Genomic DNA, 20,758 nt, shown 5'->3' on the forward strand with positions numbered 1-20,758 from the left:
AAGAGTTTCAGTTACCCTACATTTACAAAAAAGTAGAGGTTGATAAAGTTCATGTGTTAAATGTCAATGATTTTTTCATTTTCTGATCCCGTATTTTTTGTTTATCATATTCCTAAAATAAATTTAATTATTTTTCTTTTAATTTGATTCTTATGTCAAAAATTGTTATTATTAATTGTCATCGAAAAATGCTAAACGTGAAATTAGTGATAATAATTATGTAAACTTTGCTATAGTCAGGCGATCTACTGCAGGGAGTGGATTCTTGTTCTATAAAAATATGAAATGAAAATTATTTGCTTTATATAATTTTTCTTTTGACATTTCCTTCCTTTGTAAAAGATTTCATTTCACATTTTCATATAACAAGAATTGTGGCCCAGGTGTGTCAGCAAAAGTAACAAATCTGGCAACATTATGTATTACATTAGAATACAACCCTGTGTTGTTTGCAATAACTGACACTTGGTGAATTCAATTTGGCGCAACCAATTACAACTACAACTCTCAAAGAGGCAGAAAAAACGCGAGGAACACAACTTGAGGAAACATATTCTTTTGCAGAAATTAACAAATAACAAAAATTCCAAATAGTTTTCGTGCAAATTTGTGGCGAATTCTTGCTTTTCTAAATGAGTTTGGACGATTCCATCAATGCCTACTTCGTTACAACCATTAACGCTGCCACCAACGACAGCGATGAGAAAGCCATCAAAGACTTCAAGAAGTCATTGACTTATTTACAAAATCACATTCCAGAGGAGAATATACGACAGATCAAGGCCAGCGAAGGTTTTCCCTTGATAGCCTCTGGAAGGCTAACAAAAAAAGATGTTTTCATTTTCGATCGTTTCGAAGGTGATTTCTTTCAGCAGCTGCAACAGACAAAATCATTGATTATTGGACCACCATGTCTAACGCAATGTTTGTTGAACGAACAGCAAATACCGTTGGGTACAAGTCCCGTGTTTACGTGTGCCATGCGAGATTTGCAAATCTCGGCAACTGGCATCACAGCCCAGGAGAAGGATAAACTGAAAAATTTGATACAATGGATGGGTGGTCATTATTTTCAAAATTTCGGTAGATCTGTAACGCATTTGATATCGAATACAATCAAGTCCACTAAATATGAACACGCAACATTAAATGGCATCCCGGTGATGCATGTTGATTGGGTTCAACGTGTATGGGAACGTAGCTGTGCTGCCCAGGTCTCAGCCACCGATGAGGAATTCGATAAATATAAATTGCCCATATTTTTTGGTACAAATATAACTTGTACTGGTTTGGACAGTGAAAAGAAAGATAAGGTAGGTTATACATTTTGTTAAAGTAGTTCATTTTTATACCACAGTTACTCGTTTTAGGTAATGCGTTTGGTCAATGAAAATGGCGGAACCTACCATCGTGCCTTCAGATCCCAACTGGTAGACATTGTCATAACTGAAAAGAATAAAACAAATTCAGAGAAATATGCAGCTGCTGTTCGGTATAAAAAAGATATCCTCTCACCCGAATGGATATTCGACAGTGTGCAAAAGGGATTTGCCTTGCCCACCAAACCCTATCAAATCAAATCGTTAAAGGTGTCTACACCAACAAAAACCGATCAAAGTTTGGCCGACTTTACGGTTGCCGAAAACACGGATATATCACGAATTAGTACCGCAGGTACTGGCAGGCGGGCTAACAGTGATATGACAACTGTAAATGATACAATATGTTCAAATCTGAATGAGAGCCATAGCAGTGGTCCAACATTTGTGGCGCCAATAAATCCCGTTTCAAAAGATCTCAAGAAAGATCTGTTGAAGAAAGCAGGCGCTGGTACTCATTATCGTTTGGTCTATGAAGAGATATGTCCCAAACAAGCCAAGAAGGCTGGAAACTTTTTGGATGGCTGTTGCATTTATTTGAGTGGTTTTCGTCCGGAAGAGAGGGAAAAGTTAAATCGTATTTTAAATGCTGGTGGTGCAACCAGATATGATGTGGTCAATGAAAAGATAACTCATATCATTGTGGGGCAACTGGATGACAGCGAATTTAAGGCATGGAAACGGGATAACATTTTAACAGGTACAACTTGTTATTGATTTTTATTTGATAAATTAATAACAATATTTTTTTCTTCCAGGCATTCACATTGTACGTCTGGATTGGCTTTTGGAAAGTATTAAAATAAAACAAACAGCCTCCGAGGCAGTTTATCGTGTCTCCTTGCCAACATCGCGGGAACCTGATGCACCATCACCCTCATCAAAGAAAACCTTACGTTCAATGAATCATAGTTTCAAACAACCAGATAAGCCCATAAAAAAGAAACTATTTTCTAAAGATGCCGAAAGTGATATGGACAATGATAGTGATGCTGCAGCTACGCCTAAGAATGCTGTGGAACTACCATCGGAAGCTGAAGAAAATGATCTGATATCACAATATTCACAAGAAAATGTACCGCAAGCTCCTCCACCATTGCCTCAAAATGTAACCATACTGCCGGATGAGTCAATGTCCCATCCCATGGCTTCATCCACGCAGTGTACACCAAATGAGCCGCCAACAAAAGCCAAAACACCTGCAGCTACTTCAGCAGCACCTCAAGCTCAGCCTTCAAATGTTACAGATGCATCCGGCTTTACAATTGATTATGAGAACTTGGATTTCTTCCAAGGAATGTCATTGTACATTGACAACAATCATTTCCCCGAAGAATTCTACACACAAATGATCAGTGAGTGTGAAGCTGCCCAAGGCAATATTGTTCCGGCCACATTTCGGGATCCCGTCGACTATGCCATTGTGTCGTTTGAAAGTACTTTGGATGTCAGTAAATTGCCTGTAAAGGCAAGGAATATTGTCACAGAATTGTATGTGGTAAGTATCACTTGGAGTTCATATTTCAATAAAAATCATAACTTTTGTTGCTTTCGACATTGCAGGAAAGTTGTATGAAAGTCAATAAATTGGTACCCATCGAATATTATCACAAACATATCCCCCACACAGCAGATATGCAACCTTTGCAGGGTATGACAATTGTCATTTCCATTTATTCGCTGCTGGAGAGAGATTTCATTGACTCCATTGCCCAACTACTTGGCGCCAATGTAAACAAGACTTTTGTAAAGAAAGAGAGGCCCCTGCTCATATGTCCCAATCCGGAGGGTTCGAAATATGAAGGAGCTCTCAAGTGGCGTTATCCTGTCGTGACATCGGAATGGCTATTAAAATGTGCCGAAGAAGGAAGAAAGGTATCCTATGGTCCCTTTCTTGTGGGAGATAGTCCTGAAGATTTCCCCCTATCGCCCACCTTGCGTGAACGTAACACAACAAATTCTGCCCGAAAGACGGTGGACAAAAACACCCCAGCAACACCCATCAATCAGCCACCACCGCAACCACAATATATGGATGTTGACGGTGTTGAAAATAATCAGGGTAACGCAACTCTCACGGATGCGGATAACAATCTGCCGGCACCTGAAACATTTACACCATTGCGTAATAAAAGAGTCTCTGAATTGGCTGGTCCTGGTCGGGTAACACGACAATCATTGGGAGGTAATACAAGTCTCACGGGACCCGAATCGCCGCACACTCCGACCAACAATTACGCCAAGGCTTCGTACAATTTTGATTTCATGGAAAACATTTTGGCCGAAATTGAAAACGAAGAAGAACGTGAATGTCTGCGTGAAGTTATAAATGAAATGAAAAATAATCAAACTCCCGAATTGGAAAGAATACGCCGTCAAGCTTGTACACCCATAAATCGTAAAGTACCCACGCCCAAAGGTATACCAGATTTTTGTACAACTCCCGAATTTGAAAAACGTATGGCTGATGAATTTGAAAGGCGTTGGCGTTTGCCAACCAAGAAAATGAAACCCGACACACCCATAGATGAGATACGTAAACGTGTGCTGAGGGCTACTTGTAAAGCCATGGGTATACCGTACAGTGATGACGATGAAGAGAAGGCTTCGAGTAGCCGTAAATCCTTGGCATCAAAATCGAATAGCAATTTAGATACTACCCCCTTGAACAATAAAAGTTTGCGTAGTGCCTCTGCCATAGCGCCAAGGGCGATTTTTGGTCAAAACAATACACCAGATCATCAAAAGACTGTCTCCACCTTTAATATACCTGCAAATGAAACAAGAAAATCCGATACATTTATACCCAACACACAAAGTCCAAATACATCGGCGGCGAATAGACGTAGCATAACACAATCTTCGCCCAGTGGATTGGGTCAGCGGGCCTCCTTGGGTGGTGTGGGCAAATCAACAATTAATTTCGATAAAATCAGTTTTGAAGAAACAAATGTTGAAGAAAATGCCGCGGGAGCTGCAACAACATCCAATGCCACAGCCACCACCACCAGGCCATCATTGCCAACGGGTGCTTCACCTGAAATCAAACAAATTACGGATTATTTACGTAATTGTGATTCGAGACGACAAAGTTTGAAACGCACCCGACTCAGTAGTGATCAACAGCAATCGACGCTTCAATCGATGGAAACGGAAGCACATTATGTTCAACCATTCGAATCGGAACAATTGCAGACTGAAGATATGGTGGGTTGGCGTGATCCCACCGAATTCCATGCTCAGCGTAAGGCACGTCAAGTGGCACCGTCGATGCAATATCAAGGCACACCACGTTTTAGTATTTCCTGTTCCGACGAGGAGACCAGAGATGATATAATATCGAAAATTTTGCAATTGGGTGGGGAGGTAAGTGAGAAAAAAGAATATGATTCAAAAATAATGAAAAGATAAGTAATTGAAATGGCATTTAAAAAGCCCTTTAAAGGTATTCCATCTATAGAAGAACTCTTTTATAGGTAGGTTTTCATATTATAGAAGATCTTGCCACTGTCATACATTTAGAAACTATTGTAAAGGTCCTCTAAAAGGAAGTATTTTTAGAGGTTTTCTTTGCATGGATATCTTATTATTGAACGAACGAAATTGAACGCTACTTTCGGTGCTTTTGTCTCTTTGTGTTCTCTAAGCGTCTTCCAATTTTTAAAAACCTCTAAAGGGGTTTTTCGTTTCAAAAATATCTGTAACAGGTCTTCCATCCCTAAAGCATGTTGAAGATTTCTACAAATATAAAAGGAAGATGAATGTCCACATTCTATAGATTACCTCTTCTCTTTATTAAAATAATTACAAAATATTTTCAATCTGTAGTAGACAGCTATGAAGTCTTCTGGTTCTAAATGTTGTTCTGTCTGTAGAATTGTATTGTACTGGTCTGTAAAATTTAACTAACTCTTAAAAAATCTAGGGGTTTTATCCATTAAAGAAATATATAAACTCTTCTATCTACTTGAGGCTCATGACTGGTGTATTGAGAGAGAGATAAGTGTGAGGTCTCCCATTCTAAAAATCATTTTAAAGGCATCCTGCCTCGAGACGGCTTCTATAAGGTATTTTGTCTGTGGAAGTCACCTGAATATGTTTACTATCTTCAAAAAAATATGTTATTGTCTGCTACAAGATCTTTTAAAAATTTCTCAATCACCAGAGCTTCTAAAAGGTAGATACCAAAAAAGACGTACATAAAAAATTCGCCGATTTTTGGTCGAGAGGTCTTAAAAATCCACAATTTTTGAGGTACTTGGAAAAATCCACAATTTTTGATCAAGAAAACTTGGAAATATTTAGAAAAAAAAAACGCGATTTTTTTATATTTTTAAATTCGCGATTTTTTGTCAAAATAAAAAACGTGATTTTTGGCCAAACAAAAAACCTACAATTTTTGGTCGGTAGGTCTAAAAATCCACATTTTTTGATAAGAGGCCATTATTTTTGCAAAGCTGAAAAATAAAAGACGTGTTTTTGCTCAGATCCGACAAAATCTGAGATTTTTGTTCAGTTTCTTGAAAAATCGAAAAAATAAGGAAATTTTTTATTTAATTCCGCGATTTTTTCAAACTAAAATTTGACGATTTTTTTAAAAAACTTTAAACGATTTTTTAAACTAAAATTTTACGATTTTTGGAATATTTGGAACTTTAAAAAAGGCTTTATAGAATTTTTTCGACGTTTTTAAGGCTGATTCTTAGTGGGCTATAATTTAAAAAATCTGCGGTTTTTGGTCTGGGTGGTCTAAAAGACATTTTCTTAAAATACGCTATTTTGGTCGAAATATTGTAGATCTTTGGTCAAACAAATTTTATGATTTTTGGTAAGGAGGTCTTAAAATCCACAATTCTTGGTACGAGGTAAAAAACATTTTTTCAAAATTTAAAAAAATAACACGTTTACAATCCTGGGTAAGAGGTCTTAAAAAATCCACAAATACTGGATTTTGGGTCAGCAAATAATGAACTATATATATTATTTTAAATCTGCATTTTTTATTATAACAGGAATTTTGTCTTAAAAATCCACAATTCTTGGTAAGAGATCCTTGAAAATATCCACAATTTTTAGAAAACTTGGTAACATGAAAATGCGCAATTTTTGGCCCAGAAAACTCTTAAAGAATTGAATAATTTACTATTTTTTGGTCAGGAAAGTGTAAAAACCTTAAAAAATCCAAAATTTTCGGAAAACTAAAAAAATCGAAAAGAAGCGATTTTTTTTAAATAAAGACTTTTGGTCAAACTTCTTGGAAATATTAATAAAAACCGCAATTCATATTTTTTTTTTTTTTCAAAAAAATTGTGTTTTTAACAAAAATATATTTTGTTCAGGAGGAATGTAATTTTTTTAATTCGCGATTTCTGGATGTTCCGAAACACATTTTAACAAAAAAAATTTAAGTGTTTGTTTTCTCTTTCGAGACGAGCTTAATGATCTGAAATTTGCAGTGAAAAGGAAAGCCAGATAGAAAATTTAAGTTGAAACTATTTTCAAAAGAATCGGCGACAAGGACAACTTGGATATATTTAAAAAAAAAATGCGATTTTTGATAGATTTTGATATAAATCCACGATTTTATGTCAGGAATCCATTGCAACAATTTGTTTTGAAAATTCACGAATTATTGGCCCCCATGTCTTCCATAGTCAAACCTTCTTTGAAACAACATTTCACATATTCTTATATTTTCGGTTGTTTTCTAGAAATCCATTAGAAATCATTTCCGAACTTTTCTGTGCATAATAATCCTTTTAATTAGTATATTTTTCAATAGTGCATTTTTTACTGACTATATAACTTTCTATTTTCCTTTTCAGGTTTGTGAAAATTTGGTAAACTTCGATCCCGAATGCACTCACTTCGTTTGTGAGAAACCCAATCGGGGTGAGAAAATGCTCGGCTGTATATCATCTGGAAAATGGGTACTTAGTTTGAAATATATCGAAGAGTGTTTTGCCAAGGATGTCTTCATCGATGAGGAACTTTATGAATGGGGCAATTGTAAGGCTCTCAATTTGCCACAACTAACGGCTGATGAACAGGTTATTGCAACGGCAGCACATCGTTGGCGCAAAGATCTATCGGGTACCATATTGGGAGCATTTACCGGCATACGGGCCATACTACGTATAAGTAATCGTAATGTTGATGCTCTGAAAAATGTTATCAAGGCTGGCAAGGGTGAAATTGTAGAGGCCACAGCACCCTATAGCTCATGCGCCAAGCTGGCAGCAACGGCCACTCACTGTTTTGTGGATGTGAAAAAATGTCCCTTAGATGCCGATGATTATGAATTTCTTAAAAATCATGATGTCTTTGTGCTAACCCAGATGTATATCAATGCATTTTTGATGAATGGCCCGGATGTAGATAGGGCCAAGTATGAGATTCATATGTAAACAATAGTAGGAAATCAAGCTAAATCATGGTTAGTTGAGAAGTAATATTCTATAGCAGTAGAATAAAAAAAAAAAACAATAACTTAATGAACTGATATTTTATTTTTTTATTATTATAAAATTAATTTATTTTTCTCTTTTCTAAAAAAAAAAAAAACAAATTAAAGATTTTTTTTGTAATAAGTTGTGTTTCACATATTATGATTAATAATAATACAAAATGTTTTTTCTTCTTTAGTTCTAAAATGTTTTCAAATAATATTTGTGTGTTTTCTTTTCTCCTCTTCTTTTTTTATTTTTAAAGCCAGCAAGCAAGTTATACAAAAACTATTGTCAAAATTCAAGCAAAACTAAATCACAACCCATTAAAGCAATATCCCGTGTGTACTTTTCCAACATCCATCATTCATATCTCAAAAAAAAAAAGTAAATATGCAAATTTCCTCCGCAAGGTTAACCGAATACATTTCAAAACTTCAAACGCAAAACTCAATTTATTCGGAAGTCTGTGAGTACACATTGTAAATGTAGCTGTTGTAGTTTGTCAATTCAATTCATTTAACTGCCATAGAGATTTTAAATTTGTTTATGACCACATTTGCAAAACAAATTCACTTCCGATCCGATGATGTGTTTAAAAATAACTTCAGTTGGTTTTGTAGGCAGCAATATTTTTAGAGTCTGTGTTACTAAACTTTATGCAAATATATTCCATGGTGTTTCTGGATTGCAAAGGAGTGAATGTAAAAGATCACTGATATTATTATTCATTATTCATTAGCATAAAGGTCGAACCTTTGCTGCCAAGTGGATTTGTTCTCACATATAACTCCCAAGACATCAATATGGCTTGAGGGTTACATTATAATAAAACTTAAGAAAATAGGGCTTAAGCTTGAATGAATATTGGTTGAATTCCTCCAATTTTCAATGCGTCCAGTTTATGATTTGGTTATTAAAAAAAACAACTTTTTGCTGACAATTTTCACAGAACTACAAAATGTCACCAAAAGAGAAAAATTTGTCCACCACAAATATTTCTCAAGTATTGCTAACAAAATTGATTATTAACTGGTTCATCGTAATATTATTATCAAATTTAAATCGAATTCGGAGATGGGTAAAATCGGTCCACTCCCTTTGGTACCTCCCCCACAAAGTGTCAAAATTTGCAATAATTACAACTCTTATAAAATGTTATGTAAGACTCCCATTGTCTTCAAATTTCATATATCCCAATATTTTTATAAACCCAAGATCTGGTGTTGAGATGGAATATATCGGTCCACTCCTTCCGTTGCCTCCTCCACAAAGGTTCAAAATTTTGAATATCCATGAAGTTCATAAATCGTGAAATTAACATTCGATTCCATTCAGACTTGGCACATCTCAATACTTCCAAACAAGGTAAGATAAAAAAACTGCAACAAAGTCAAACGCCATAATTTCTACATTTTTTTTTTTCAAATTTTATTAAATGAAAGCAAAAAATATCGGAAATAGCATCAAATTTTAGAATAAGTTTAGATTTGTTCGAATTGGTTACCATTTGCACGAATTAATGCCTTCAAACGGCCAATGAAACCGTCACACGCTGCCCGTATGTTGCTCTGCGGTATTTTGGGGCCATTCCTGGCGAACCGCTTGCTTGATTGAGGTGATCGACACTTGGTATTTTTTAGTGTCAATCTTGCTTTCCAAAATACTCCAGACACAATAGTCCAACGGATTGGTATCCGGAGATTTTGGTGGCCATTGTGCACTGGAAATGAAGAGAGGAACCTTATTTTGTAACCCTTTTTGGGTGGCGCGTGCTGAGTGCGATGGTGCTGAGTCCGGTTGGAATGTCCAAGGTCTGCGGCCAAAATGTTTGCGTGACCAAGGTTTTAATACACCCTCCAGAATATTCTCGCGATAATATTCGGCATTTATTCTGATTTATTAATAAAAGCGGAGAGCGACCATCGGCTGTTATGGCAGCCCACACCATCACTATGGCCGGCGCTTGAGTTCTGTACGCCAAACGATGGTGCACATTTTCAGCTGATCTCTTTGGCAAGTAAACACGATGATTTTGTTTGTTTACAAACTGCTAGACAACGAATGTTTTCTCATCAGAGAAAACTAAATTCGGCAGTTCACCACTTTCGGTGAACTGTTTAGCTCTTTTGAGTCTATTTTCTTTCTGCTGCGGTGTAAGATCTTGCACTTTTTGGAATTTCAATGGCTTTTCTCCGAGCTCATTTTTCAATATTTGCCGAATGGAATATTGCGATATGTTCACCTCACGATCCATTTTTCGGCCACTGCATGGTGGTTTTTGCAAATACCAATATTTTTATGAGTATTAGATGAAGTATGAAAATTGAATCTTTTACCCCACGCATATTTCCACATTTTCCAAAAATGTTGCACATATCTCATATAACGTATAGGAAGTAGTCGATATAGTCCAAATGTGGCACGTTGTAATATTTTTATCAGTCTCAGGTCAGATACGAATTGGTCAATATTTGCCAACTATTTTGGAACTATTTGGAACGAATTTCAATGTGCGAATTAAAATTTAATTGGGGATCATTAATCTACATATATTATTTCCTTTGGATCAAGATTTGAGCATGAGTTCCGGCATTTCCCATGATCACCTTTGTTATCCCTTTGAAAATAGTAATGTTAAAACATTAGCCAGTTAACACTTGTTCGAACTACTTGAATGGAAAATGTTTTCCAATTTTGCTGATAACACTTTGTAACAATGGCATAAGGCAGGCGGGCAGACAAAAATGTAATTGAAATTATCTTCTCGTAGGGTTTTGTTTCTATTTTTGTTATCAACAAACATGAATGGTGGCTTTAATTCAAATCACATGGGAACATTTCTTAGAAAGACCAACAAAAATATTCATTCATATTTAATCTAATATAGTGGGTAGGAGATTTCATTGTTTCGAATGGGAATGCCTTGTTTAAAGGGAGTGAGAAAAAGGGGATTTTTAAACAATTTAGGGAACATTTTCAAATTGCAATTATAAAAATGAAATTTGAATTTTGAATGAAATAATAATTTAATTTTTGAAAAATTTTAAATTTATGGGTTAATTTCTCCTTCGAGACGAGCTTAATGGTTTGAAATTTGCGGTGAAAATGGAAAGCCAGATTGACACTATCACACACTCACCACTATGCGATGTTTTTCGCCGTTTGTTAAGTAATAGTTATCTATTTTATGACATCGAGGACTTTATGAATTGCGCTTTCCCCTCCTGGTTTATCTATGGGGCGTAGTGCTGTTGGTTTTTGTTGTTGTTGTAATAGTTTTGTCAACAGATGTTTTGTTAGAATTCTGTTAATCCGGTTCTAACTTCAGGTATAAAAATCCGGCTACCTTCACGAGCTGTAACGAACTATCTTCCGTAGTGGGTGGGGTAGGAGACTCGACTTCTTGTTTCTGAATTCCACGTACGATTGTCTTTTGATAGATCAAGTGCCACCATAGCTGTTCTGTCACACGGCCTGTTCTGGTTGAGTCCTCTACTGACATGTGTGGAAATGGCATGTAAAGCTGGCTAGACCAAGTCTTCTTGTCCGTCCCTCAAATGCTACCGGCTAGAGCCTTGAGGACCTTGTTCCTACTTTTCAATTTATCGCAGATAGTTGTGGCTAGCGCGGACGATTTACATATGCTGTCAAATATGACGCCTAGGATCTTGGGTCGGAATTGAGTTTTCCTCGACCTGCATATTCTGCTGTGTTCTCACCTTCGCAGATCATGTGGTAAAGAGTTTGTTTTAGTGGCGGATATTTGCATATTCCTCGCACGGAATTAGGCGGCAAGCTCCGTGATATAGGTACTTAACCTTACACATATGTCATCAACACTAACACTGTTGGAATGTCCAAAGTCTGCGGCAAAAATATTTGCGTGCCAAAGGCTTTAATACACCCTCCAGAATATTTTTGCGATAATATTAGGCATTTATTCTGATGCCACGAACGAAGAATACGAGCGGAGAGCGAACAGCGGCTGTTATGGCGGCCCACACCGTCACCATGGCCGGCGCTTGAGTTCTGGTGGCCAACCGTAGGTGCATATTTTCAGCTGACCTCTTTGGCAAGTAAACACGATCATTTCAACGACAACGAATGTTTTCTCATCGGAGAAAACAAAATTCGACAGTTCACCTTTTTCGGCCAAGCGAAGTAACTCTTTAGTTCTGTTGAGTCTGTTTTATTTCTGTTGTGGTGTTAATACTTGCACTTTTTTGAATTTCAATGGCTTTACCCCGAGCTCATTTTTCAATATTTGCCGAATGGAATATTGCGATATGTTCAGCTCATGAGCCATTTTTCGGCCACTGCGTCGCAGGTTTCGATCAAGTCGCTTCTTTATTTTTCGAACCATTTCTGCTGATGTTGTTGTTTTCTTCCGTCCAATCCCTTGACGTCGGGCTACGCTAACAGTATCACGGTAACGAGCGATGGTACGAGACACAAAAGATTTATTCACATTTAAATGCTGAAGTGCTCTAACGATGACCACTTGTGATTTTCGATCCAAATATAAAGAAATCCCACTATCACGTTTGAATTCCATCACGAATAATTTTTTTCCTGGAAAATTCTCACCAAAATGCTTTTGTACGCTTGTAAACAATATAATGAGCTGTCACTGGAATAATTTTAACAGCTGTCGGATGAGTGGCTTAGAAATGACAGCAGTCTGAAATTGGTTGCAGTTTTTCATCTCACCCTGTATCTATCTTAATTAGAGCTTTTCGTGTCCACGAGGTGAAAAATAACACCTACTGCTTGGTAGATGATTTTGCCACATGGTTCTCTCGAAAGAATTTTTTGATGTTTATTGCTAAGTTGTCGAATGTCTTAGCACTTACCACTTTAAATGAATAAAACCATTAATTTTGATCTAAGTTCAATGCACTTCTAATAAATGTCATTATGTAATTTTATTAATGCTAATTCCTTCTCTGTTAACGGTGATTTTAACCTCAAGAGTTGGCTCTCATCTGTAAGTGTCCGTTACACACACTCTCCTAACAGCCTTCAAATTCGCACATGTATGTGAACATGCGAAACTTGAACATGGTAGACTTGTTGCTCTTATTATTCAACTTGACCTTGACAATAATGTTTGAAAGAATGATATTGGTTTTTATTGTTGCTGCTTTTGATTTATTTATTTATTTTTTTTGTTCACTGCAACAACCCATTCGAGAAATCGGAATAAATTCCGTAATCAATTTATTTATTATTGATTAAATCGGACATACCTTCAACAATGTAGACATACATATGTACATAACTATATATGTTGGTGTTTGTGTGAATTTTCTTGTCCATTTAAAAATAAAAATTAAAAAAATCAATTATAAATATACAGTGAGTTGCAAATATATTTTACCAATATTAAAAAGCTTACCCCAAGGCCAGGCACTTAAAATTGCAATAAAAACTAAAGGGGTTAATGGATAAGAAAATTGAATCTTTTCTATCATATTTCCGCTTTGTAAAAAACTAAAATTTTCTTTTGTGAAATCTTATCTAGTTTCTCTGAAGAGCTTTCCTACATCGTCGGATAAAAGTTTGCTTGATATTTGTGTTGGAGCGAAAATGGTTTAAAAAGTTTGAATTTCGTGACATATATTTTTGCACTCTCTGTAGGCATATGTTTGCATGTTTGAAATGCTACTTCGCTGCTGAAAAAAAGTTGCAAGTTGTGTGACGGCTGCCTTGCAAATAGTTAAATGATTGAATATCAAGTTTTAATAAGTATTGGCGCTGTGAGTCTTTTCAAAAATAAAAGAAAAAGTGGCAGCACATTCCTTCCGCAAACATTGTCAATAATGTTGATGCTTATGTCTTCAATTATAAAATCATATTGTCTCTTTAAATATATTCATTTAAGCTTGAAAGCGAAACACCGGCAAGATCTTAAATATTTATGTGGTATGCAATTGACTCTATAGTCCGTCTTGATTAAATTTAAATGTGTGGGATGTAATGTTGAGATAATTAAAATATATTTTACTTACTACAATACTATGTTATGAGGGTATTATAAGTTTGTTTGGGCCAAAATGATTCTAACATCCCGAAATATTGGTCCTGGACCATTGATGCAAAGGGAGAAAAAGGGTATATTTCTCTTTGTTATTTAAAGAAGGCGTTTGCTATATTTTTGTTATTTTATCAATGATAAAACAACGTAAATAAATTAAACCCATTATTGTTGTTTTTATTTAAAAAAAAATCGTTTTTTTTTTTGTGGAAAAAAAGGTAGTGATTACCAGGGGTTAAGGAGGGAATACCATGGTTTCGAAAAGAGCCACCACTCCTCATCAGTGCCCTAGACTTTTGGTTTGGGAAAACAGAATTTTAATGATTTTTCCAGTCATTTGAATTAGGCGGTTTTTTGCTAATTTGGATTACGATTTGGATCACGATCCAATCAATCCACGATCCAATTAATTTTACCTTGTCTTCCTTATTTTTATGGCCTGTTTCTGTAAAACTAAATTAATTTTTTAAACCTATTTTGAGTTAAATCGATAATTTGAAAATCATATTCGTAATGGGATTCAAGCGTGATAGTGTGATTCCTTTATATTTTGCTGGAAACCCATAAGTGGCTATCGTTAGAGCACTCCAGTATTTAAATGTGAATAAATCTTTTGTGCCTCGTACCATCGCTCGTTACCTTGATACTGGTAGCGTAGGTCGACGTCAAGGAAGTGGACGGAAGAAAACAGCAACATCAGCAGAAATGGTTCGAAAAGTAAAGAATCGAAACCAGCGTCGCAGTGGCCGAAAAATAGATCGTGAGCTGAACATATCTCAGTATTCCATTAGGCAATTATTAAAAAATAAGCTCGGCATAAAGCCATTGAAATTCCAAAAAGTCCAAGAACTTACACCGCAACAGAAAGAAAATAGACTCTAAGCAGTTTGGAAACAAAGAAAATGATCGTATTTACTTGTCAAAGAGGTCAGCCGAAAATGTGCACCTTCGGTTGGTCACCAGAACTCAAGCGCCATCCATGGTGATGATGTGGGCCACCTTAACAGCCGATGGTCGCTCTCCGCTCGTATTAATCGACCGCCACGGTCGAATAAATGCCGAATATTATAGCGAAAATATTCTGGATTAAAGCCTTGGGCACGCAAACATTTTGACCGCAGACCTTGGACATTCCAACAGGACTCAACACTATCGCACTCAGTACGCGCCACCCAAGAACCAAAATCTCCGGATAACAATCCGTTGGACTATTGTGTCCGGAGTATTTTGGAAAGCAAGATTGGCACTAAAATTACCAAAGTGTCAAGCTAGCACTTCACCGGGAATAAACCAAAAGACCGCAGAGGAACATTCGGGCAACGTGTGACGGTTTCATTGGCCTTTTGAAGGTCATAATTTGTGCCGAAGGTGACCAATTCGAACAAATCTAAACTTATTCTACAATTTGATGCTACTTCCGACATATTTTGCTTTCATTCAATAAAATTAAAAAAAAAAATGTAAAAATTATGGCGTTTGACTTTGTTGCATTTTTTTATCTCACATGCCGGAAAAAGGCCAAGAAAAATTTGATAAAAAAAAAATAGAAAATATTTTCAATTTTTTGTCTTTTTATACAAAAAGAACCATATTTTCCGAAACGTGTATTTTTTTAATTTCATCAGGAAGTTTTCTCTGTGCGTGGATATTTTTTTACAGTCCTCTAATTATGTTGCAATTGATACATGTTTCATTACATATTTTAATTAAGTCATTTCCAATTTTGGTATTAAAATAATTGGAGTTCTTTGATTAAGATAATCTTTTGAATTCTGAAATGAGCTTTTAGTTTTGTTAAGTTTTACCTAAAAATTTATTCCGCGTTTGCAATGATTCTTTGTACCAAGAAAGCCAAGCAAATCCCCACATTTTATTTCGGATTTTGTTTTTCCTTTATTTTTTTTAAATAAAAATTATTTAAATATATAGTCAGATTTTTAAATATAGTTTACTTGTAACATAAATGGCAATCATGTGGACTACTAATATATTTGGATTTGTGAGAAACATTTGCTAATAAAATATTTGTTATTAAAACTATATCCTTGTTCTTGTTCAAAAATTACGTTGAGTCATGATCTCTTCATTAAAAAAATAATACCATTTGACTCATTCATATCTCTGCATTATTATACATGAAACTGGTACTACTACTTTTCTTAGAATGAAATGTGCCATAGTTTTCGTCATGTCATCCAATGCGTATTATTGCTGCCGTTACTTATACGCCAGAGTGGCAAATATTTTATATGCAAATGCGCTGTTTCAAATTAAAAACTTTCATAAACAATTTGGGTATGGGGAATATTTACAGGGAAGTGGTGGCGGGAACATTATCCCCCAACTAATGTTTATCATATTTTTGTGCATATCAAAATAAAATGCCAAATGACGTAAGTTGCATTACGAAGAGAATTTTTCTAAATTCAAAGTAAATTATTTTCTTGGTGCACATGATTTCAAGATGCAAATGAGTTGAGCTTTTTGGATGGCTATCACAAAACCCTGAACTATTCCATATACATATTATATATATTTATATGAAAACGATATTTGTTTTCATTTGGTTTCGACGAATCACGTCATTGTTTTGACACACATAGTTTTTTCCTATTTCATCAACTGTTGAAATAGTTAGGGGTCTAGTGGTGTATTACTCATTGTTGAATAAATGTTTGGATAATTTATTTGATGCCAGACGGGGGAAATACACCCAAAGAAAAAATAAAACTATAAATCATAACGTAATATGAGAAACCAAAAGTTTATCCTTTTAAAAAAAATAACCATAATTATTTTCGAAGAACATTTTTTTCAGAAGACCGAATAAATAATTTTTAATTAATAACCAAATGTTCAAACCAATCTAAAATTGTCAATTAATGGAAACTTTTCCTTAACCAATCTAAAATGAAAACGAAACTGAGACAGTCACTTGAAGCCGAAATAAATGGAATTTTTCTAAGCTCATATTTTAATCGTCAGTTCTGGATTCTAGTCACCATTCAAGAACAGAATAGAAATATAAAGGAGTTCAAACCGTTATTATACCCACAGTCATATGGCTAGAGAGGGTATATATCATTTAATACGGTAAAAAGGTGCCTAGTCGAAATAACGGTTTTAGACCCTAGGTCTCTTTGGACCAAATCCGTTTCAGGACATTTGTAGTCGATCTAGCGATGTCCGTCCGTCCGTCTGTCTATCTGTTGGATGGCTGGTGCGCACGATAACTCTTGAAGGGAGTATCCGATTTGATCCAAACTTGGTACATCGTAATATTTTTGTCAAACTTAGTAAGGGTTCGGAGATGGGCAAAATCAATCCACTCCTTCTGACACCTCCCCCACAAAATGTCAACATTTTTAAAGAAAAAAATTTTCTGCATACAAAGAGAAAGGATAATCCGATTTTGCTCCAACTTTGCAAACCCTAATATTTACGCCAGTTTTAGGTCAGGTGAGAAATTGGACAATATCGGTCCTCTCCATCGAGTAACTCCCGCACAAATTGTCAAAATTTTGAATAATTACAACTCTTATAAAATGCGATGTAAGAGTCCGATTGTCTTCAAATTTCACATATCCCAATAATTTTATTAATTAAAGATCTGGTGCTAAGACTGAATACATTGATTCACTCCTTCTGGTACCTCCCCCACAAAAGGTCGAAATTTTCAAAAAACAAAAATATTTTCTGCACAGGAAGAAAAAAGATAATCCGATTTTGCTCTAACTTTGCGAATTCTAATATTTTCATCAGTGCTAGATCAGGTGCGAAAATGGACAATATCGGTCTACTCCAACAAGTACCTTCCCCACAGAGGGTCAACATTTTGAATAACTATAACTTTTATAAAATGTGATGTAATTGTCCGATTGTCTTCAAATTTCGCATATCCCAATTTTTTTATAAACCCAAGATCTGGTGTAAAGATGGAATATATCGGTCTACTCCTTCTGGTACCTCCCCCACAAAAGGTCGAAATTTTGAATATCCATTAAGCTCATAAAACTTGTTTTCTTGGAATTAGAAGTGGAATAATAAGTCCTTCCATTGCCTAAGTAAAACAGACCATCATAAATGTTCCTGTTTACCCTTTTTAGCGGTCATTTTGTTTCGAGTGTACCCCAAATAGTTTGCCATAATTGCAATAAGTGAACAAACAAAAAACTAGCCACCTAAACGATGTCCTTTTTTATTTTTCACATTTTTTTTAAACGAACAATTATAACGTGGAATTCGATTGCATGTTGTTTGTAGTTTCAATTGATATTATTCGGCCCTTAGGCAATGTTCGATTAATTAAATATACAGGGTGACATAAAAAAAAACTGCAAAATACATCAGACTGCTGTCATTTCAAAGCCACTAGTCCGACAGCGGTTAAAATTATTTCAGTGACAGCTCATCATATTGTTTACAAGAGTACAAAAGCATTTTGGTGAGAATGCTGAAAGTTATTCGTGATGGAATTCAAGCGTGATAGTGTGATTTCTTTATATTTGGCTGGAAAACCACATGTGGCTATCGTTCGAGCACTCCAGCATTTAAATGTGAATAAATCTTTTGCGTCTCGTACCTTCGTATCATCGTACCATGTCTCGTACAATCGTACAATGTCTCGTACCATCAGGGAAGTGGACGGAAGAAAACAGCAACATCAGCAGAAATGGTTCGAAAAGTAAAGAAGCGACTTGATCGAAAACCGCGTCGCAGTGGGCGAAAAATAGCTCGTGAGCTGAACATATCGCAATATTCCATTCGCAAATATTGAAAAATGAGCTCGGGGTAAAGCCATTGAAATTCCAAAAAGTGCAAGAACTTATACCGCAACAGAAAGAAAATAGACTAAAAAGAGCTAAAGAGTTGCTTCGCTGTGCTGAAAGTGGTAAACTGCCGAATTTGGTTTTCTCCGATGAGAAAACATTCGTTGTCCAGCAGTTTGTAAACAAACAAAATGATCCTGTTTACTTGCCAAAGAGGTCAGCTGAAAATGTGCACCTTCCACCTTGGCCACCAGAACTCAAGCGCCGGCCATGATGTGTGCCGCAATAACAGCCGATGGTCGCTCTCCGCTTGTTTTAATCGACCATGGCATCAGAATAAATGCCGAATATTATCGCGAAAATATTCTGGAGGATGTATTAAAGCGTTGGGCCCGCAAACATTTTGGACGCAGACCTTGGACATACCAACAGGACTCAGCACCATCGCACTCAGTACGCACCACCCAAGAATGGTTACAAAATGAGGTTCCTCGCTTCATTTCCAGCGCACAATGGCCACCAAAATCTCAGTATACCAATCCGTTGGACTATTGTGTCTGGAGTATTTTGGAAAGCAAGGTTGGCACTAAAAAATACCAAAGTGTAGATCACCTCAAGTAAGCGCTGCTCCCGGAATGGGCCAACATACCGCAGAGCAACATTCGGGCAGCGTGTGACGGATTTATTGGCCTTTGAAAGCCATAATTTGTGCCAAAGGTGACCAATTCGAACAGATCTAAACTTGTTCTAAAATTTGATGCTATTTCCGACATTTTTGGTTTCATTCAACAAATCTTAAAAAAAAAATAAAAAAATGTCGCGTTTGACTTTGTTGCTGTTGTTTATCTCACCCTGTCTAGCCATATTGCTGAAGGTATAAAAATATTTCCATCAATGCAAAAAAAAAATTGACAATAATTCCTGTTTTTGGGATTTTTTTATTCTGTGCATTCCGAATTCGCTGCAAATCGTCATAAAATTTAACTGTATTAAGATAATCTAGTGCGATATTCTCCCCCTGAAAACCGCTGAGCTGTCCGCGACGGCTTATTTAATTCGCAGCTACCCAATATATCTATTGGGCGTTCCAGTGTTATCAAAACTGTTTTTATATGTCATTCTGTCTTCTATAGGGTCGACTTTCGGAATGTTTTCCCCATCTATAATTACAGGAAAAAGGTTTGCTTGCCATAGGGCCCAAATGTCGGCTAGGGCCCGTTCAATACAGCCGGTGGTCACATAAATAAGTCTCCTGTGCAGGAACTTACACAATCTATTTACTTTAATGGCACATATTAATTGTCTCTTCAATGTAGAGATAAGTTTTAAAAGATTTTTTACCTTTTGCTCTGATCCTGGATTCATAAACCACAAATATCAGGTTTTACTGTCCTCCTCATTCGTTTTTTTTTTTTTTTTTTTCATTAAATACTTAATAGCGATGTCATACAAGTCATGTTTTTATTAACGTTTGATAGGACTGGTACGTGATATTTTGTAGCATGATATGTTTTTTGTTATTCCTCTTTGTCGTCACAATCTTGCTATAAGAGGTCATAAAACGATATTTCCACGGACACCACCATGTACAAAGAACAATAACCTCCTATCGCTCACTAAACATTCACTCGTAGGGAATGTGCATTTTCATGTTGAGAATTAATTTTTCTCTACCCTGCATTTACTCAAAATAATACAAATAAATTGAAATTTTTAACTAAATCTTATATTTAGACCCTTTCAAAATTTTAATATTTCAAAATTTTTGGGCCAAATTTTACGTCAAGTTATCTGCAAATTATCCATATCGTAAATGTTAATAAAGATAAGTAGGTACCTATCTAAAAAATTATGAAGACATCTGTTTTGTATTAAAGAATTTTTAACATGACCTACGAAAAATGCTTTAATAAATAGGAGCCCAGACACAATTTATAACTCTTGGTTATGACTGATAATATAATAGTCTACAAATCAATTCAGTGTGTCACGATAAAAATACATTATATAAACGTTAAAACGTGATTAAAATACCAATCATGATACACTTGTCATTTAATTGGCGCCACCCTACATGATTTCTCAAAACTGTTAAATATGACGATAATTATTTTTTCTAAAAAT

At 35.7% G+C, this 20,758-nt stretch overlaps 1 protein-coding gene across 4 annotated transcripts in view; it reads left to right on the forward strand.

The window, feature by feature from the left end:
- The first annotated feature begins 449 nt into the window (after positions 1–449).
- LOC101897172 (DNA topoisomerase 2-binding protein 1) overlaps positions 450–20,758 on the forward strand; it is a 71,945-nt gene continuing 51,636 nt past the window's right edge. The window contains exons 1-6 of one of the 4 annotated variants that reach the window (XR_009342089.1): positions 450–1,313; positions 1,371–2,079; positions 2,138–2,877; positions 2,943–4,745; positions 7,205–7,815; positions 8,091–8,294. Coding sequence is in view for 3 of the 4 variants with exons in the window: in XM_011294862.3 (XP_011293164.1) it covers positions 633–1,313; positions 1,371–2,079; positions 2,138–2,877; positions 2,943–4,745; positions 7,205–7,786 (4,515 nt within the window). In the remaining variant the exon portion in view is untranslated. Of the gene's footprint in view, positions 1,314–1,370; positions 2,080–2,137; positions 2,878–2,942; positions 4,746–7,204; positions 7,905–8,090; positions 8,503–20,758 lie in introns of those variants that run through there. The other 3 variants (XM_011294862.3, XM_011294863.3, XM_011294861.3) reach the window with 3 other exon arrangements.

Source organism: Musca domestica, unplaced genomic scaffold (assembly GCF_030504385.1).
Source record: "Musca domestica strain aabys unplaced genomic scaffold, Musca_domestica.polishedcontigs.V.1.1 2, whole genome shotgun sequence".
NCBI lineage: Eukaryota > Metazoa > Arthropoda > Insecta > Diptera > Muscidae > Musca > Musca domestica.